Below are 4,066 nucleotides of genomic sequence, written 5' to 3'. Positions count from 1 at the left end.
CCGGAACTGGCATCTAATTGGGAGTTAAACGCCCAAACTGGCATAAAAGCTGGAGTTAAACGCCAAGAAGAGTCTCTACACGAAAAATGCTTCATTGCTCAGCCCAAGCACACACCAAGTGGACCCGGAAGTGGATTTTTATGTCATTTACTCATCTATGTACTAGTTTTCTATAAGTAGGACCTTTTACTATTGTATTAGGAAGATCTTGGTAGCTATCTGGGGACATCTAGTTCTTAGATCATTTGGGGGCTGGCCATTCGGCCATGCCTAGACCTTATGCTTATGTATTTTCAACGGTGGAGTTTCTACACACCATAGATTAAGGTGTGGAGCTCTGCTGTACCTCGAGTATTAATGCAATTACTATTGTTCTTCCATTCAAATCCGCTTGTTCTTTTACCAAGATATCACTTGTTCTTCAACCTGATGAAGGTGATGATTGACGCCCATCACCATTCTCACCCATGAACAAGGTGACTGACAACCATTCTTGTTCTACAAGCATCTGAGGCTTAGTGAGTATCTCTTGGATTCTTCGGAATCTTCGTGGTATAGGCAGGACCTGATGGCGGCATTCAAGAGAATCCGGAAGGTCTAACCTTGTCTGTGGTATTCTGAGTAGGATTCAATGATTGAATGACTGTGACGTGCTTCAAACCTGTAACCTACTGGGCGTTAGTGACAGACGCAAAAGAGTTATTCTATTCCGGTAGGGGAGGGAACCAAACCGGTGATTGGCAGCACTGTGACAGAGTGTGTGCATTAGCTTTCACTGCGCGGATGGGAGGTAGCTGCTGACAACAGTGAAACCCTACACGAGCTTGCCATGGAAAGGAGTAAGAAAGGATTGGATGAAGACATTAGGAAAGCAGAGAGACGGAAGGGAAGGCATCTTCATACACTTGTCTGAAGCTCTTACACCAATGATATACATAAGTATCCCTATCTTTATTTTTTATGTTATTTTCGTTCATCACCATTATACATTTGAGTCTGCCTGACTGAGATTTACAAGATGACCATAGCTTGCTTCATACCACCAATCTCCGTGGGATCGACCCTTACTCGCGTAAGGTTTATTACTTGGACGACCCAGTGCACTTGCTGGTTAGTTGTGCGAAGTTGTAGTGATCACAATTTCGTGCACCAGCGTACATCGCCTAGGACGACGTAACATTCGCGTGTCCATCTCATTTAAGAAGCGAGTCATCTTGGGACGACCTTTCGTGACGCGTCTAAGGTACGGATTCGGTACGAACCGGGGTCCATTGTAAGCTGGCCATGTTGTAGGATTACCTAGTGGCCTAAACCTTGCTCGGTACACCCGCCGAATTTGGTCCATCTTATACACATCATGGACATATAGTTTCCAATCCAGTCGTTGGTTGGCACAATATGCGAACACATGTCTGCAAGGGATCCGATCCACCTGGAACTCACCGCAGTCACATCGAAGTCCTCGTAGATCGACTGCAAACTCCAGTCCACTTGGCATCTCACGCACCTCAAAGACCTCATTCAGGCGGTCAAAGCAACTGACCTGAATGTTTCCCGATACAAGCTGGTTTGCGTGCAACTTCGAGGTCACGACATCAGAGAACACATGGCCAGCACTAATCCGCGCTTCTGCCTCTGCTCTTTTTCGGGTGAACAACTCGTTTAGCCTGTAGAATGTTGCCTTCACAAGAGCAGTTATAGGCAGATTGCGTGCACCCTTCAACACTGAATTGATGCATTCCACAAGATTCGTCGTCATGTGACCCCATCGGTATCCACCATCAAATGCCAATGCATACTGTTCGCGAGGAATTCGGTTTAACCAGTCTGTATACGCTTCGCCCCGTTCCCGTAATCGCTGGTAACGCAGTTCGTACTCCCGCACCGTCCTTGAATATCCTGGAGGAAAGAAAAAAAAATAAAGAGATGTCGAAAGAAATCGCGTGATGGTTAAATCTATTAATAACATAACTAAATTTAGTAAATGGTTACCAATGTTGACGACCAATTTTTGGAGGAACGGTGCCTTGAATTTCCGCAGAAAGTTTGACTCAATATGCCTGATGCAAAACATATGAAAAGCTCTAGGAGGTGACCAAGCTCCGTTACTGCGCTCCACTGCTGCATTGATGGATTCATGTCGGTCGGATATTAGACCGATACCATCCCGAGTGACAACATGTTGACGAAGGTTACTTAGGAAAAAGTGCCATGCATCAGAAGTCTCTCCCTCCACAATAGCAAACGCAATTGGGACAATATTGTTGTTGCCATCTTGTGAAACTGCCACTAGCAGACACCCCTTATACTTTCCATACAAGTGAGTCCCATCCACCTGGACAACTGGTTTACAATGTCTGAATGCCCTAATACAGGGGTAATAACTCCAAAATACTCGATGCAGTACTCGAATATCACCCACCAAGTCATCGCCTTGATAAGCAGGCATAGTCTCAAAATGGACAACAGCTGACGGCTCCTTATGACACATGGCCTCAAACCATATAGGCAACGCTTCATACGATGCTTCCCAACCTCCAAATATTTTTTCTACTGCCCTTTGCTTAGCCAGCCATGCTTTCCGATAACTAATGGTGTAGTTAAACTTCGATTGCACTTCTGCTATAACCGACTTTACCTTTAAGGAGGGGTCCGCCTCAACCAATGGCTTTATCGCTTCTGCAATTGTGAGAGAATCCAGTTTCGAATGATCTTGTGAAATGGTGGCTCGGGTACATGTGTGACTACCATTATACCTCCTTATAACCCAACAGTACTTCCTGTTGATCATGCTAACCCTGATAAGCCAATCACACCCTGATCCGTATTGCGTACACTTGGCATAAAATGTCAACGGCTCAGACTCATACACCCGGTAGTCTACACTTCGTCGTATGGTATACTCTTTTATCGCCTTAATAACAGCTTCCCTCGAACTGAACTCCATACCAACGGCAAACTCACCATCTGCGACAATAGGAATCTCTGCATTTGACAACCACCATAGGAAAAATCAAATAAAGAGACATATATTACAAATCTGACAATACCTTATTATGTCACTCTAATTAAAACAAGAACAACAGCAATTCATGTAAAAAATAGACCAGACAGGCCGGTTCGACCGTCACACGACATGAACCGGAACCTAACCGGTCCGGTTCACTGGATTTGAACCGTTAACTGCGAATGATATTTACAAACTCATGTAAATTTTACGTACCTGCAGTCATATATCCCGGAAACTCCGGAACATGCATGGCTTCCAAATCCAAAACTCGCATGAATGATGGCTCCTCAAACGGCTCATCGTTTGCGAGTGCATTTGCCACCTCTGTTACATCTGGCGCCGTAGCTCCGTCACCTTGATCTTCAACTCCATCTCCATCTGAACCAACAAACTGGTAGTTACTTTCGAACTCTTCTTCACTGTCACTATTATAATCTTCTCGTAGAATATTTCGGTTGGCCTCAGATTGTTCAAACTCAACATACAACTCTATGAACGAGATCTGAGCCCGGTTTTCAATATACATCGAAAACATCTCTTGCATGCTCGCTTCGTCCGTCACATATCTGGTTTGAAACTGGACGAATCCACCAAATACCTGTATGGGATATCTGTATAGAATACATAATATCTTTTTTGCTCTCTCAGAATCAATCTTTTCACAAATCACCCCTTTCAGCTCTTCAAATGAGATGATAAAAGGAATAACAACATCTAAGGGTTTTTCACATATAAATTTTACTCCTTTCGAAGTTTGTAGTAAAATCTGACCAAAATAATACACCTTTAGTAACACTCTATCACTCATTTCTCTCAAACATATAAAAAGAAAAGAACATAGATTTGGCTACTAGATTTCAAGTTCGAATCAGCAGATACTAAAGAAACGAGAAGGAAGAAACAGAAGAAGAATATGCAGCCGTTCAAGTTGGGGAAGAAGACGCGAGTGAGCTACCTCCTTACTTCGCGCTTTTATATGGACAGCTTTATCGAACTCGCACCCATCGACTAGGTTAACATACATGACTCAAAAAAAGAATAACAACTCAAATCGCA

General features: G+C 43.6%; 1 protein-coding gene across 1 annotated transcript; it reads right to left on the bottom strand.

Annotated features, from left to right (window-relative positions):
* Positions 1-1,299: 1,299 nt before the first annotated feature.
* LOC130957345 (uncharacterized) lies at positions 1,300-3,818 on the bottom strand. Its single transcript, XM_057884210.1, has 4 exons — positions 3,224-3,818; positions 1,993-2,985; positions 1,544-1,899; positions 1,300-1,473 (listed from the first exon to the last, which is right to left on the bottom strand). The coding sequence occupies exons 1-4, from the start codon at positions 3,816-3,818 to the stop codon at positions 1,300-1,302; spliced, it is 2,118 nt and encodes a 705-aa protein (XP_057740193.1).
* Between the last annotated feature and the right edge of the window lie 248 nt (positions 3,819-4,066).

Source organism: Arachis stenosperma, chromosome 10 (assembly GCF_014773155.1).
Source record: "Arachis stenosperma cultivar V10309 chromosome 10, arast.V10309.gnm1.PFL2, whole genome shotgun sequence".
Classification (NCBI taxonomy): domain Eukaryota; kingdom Viridiplantae; phylum Streptophyta; class Magnoliopsida; order Fabales; family Fabaceae; genus Arachis; species Arachis stenosperma.
Note: the sequence above shows the minus strand (reverse complement) of the source record. Positions and strands in the feature narration are given on the sequence as shown.

Excerpts from the sequence above, each read along its gene's own strand:
- LOC130957345 (XM_057884210.1), bottom strand. The coding sequence starts at position 3,818 with ATGAGTGATAGAGTGTTACTAAAGGTGTATTATTTTGGTCAGATTTTA. Across the intron at positions 2,986-3,223 it reads TCCGGGATATATGACTGCAG|AGATTCCTATTGTCGCAGAT; the intron begins GTACGTAAAATT and ends TGTCAAATGCAG. Across the intron at positions 1,474-1,543 it reads TTGTATCGGGAAACATTCAG|TCGATCTACGAGGACTTCGA; the intron begins GTCAGTTGCTTT and ends TGGAGTTTGCAG.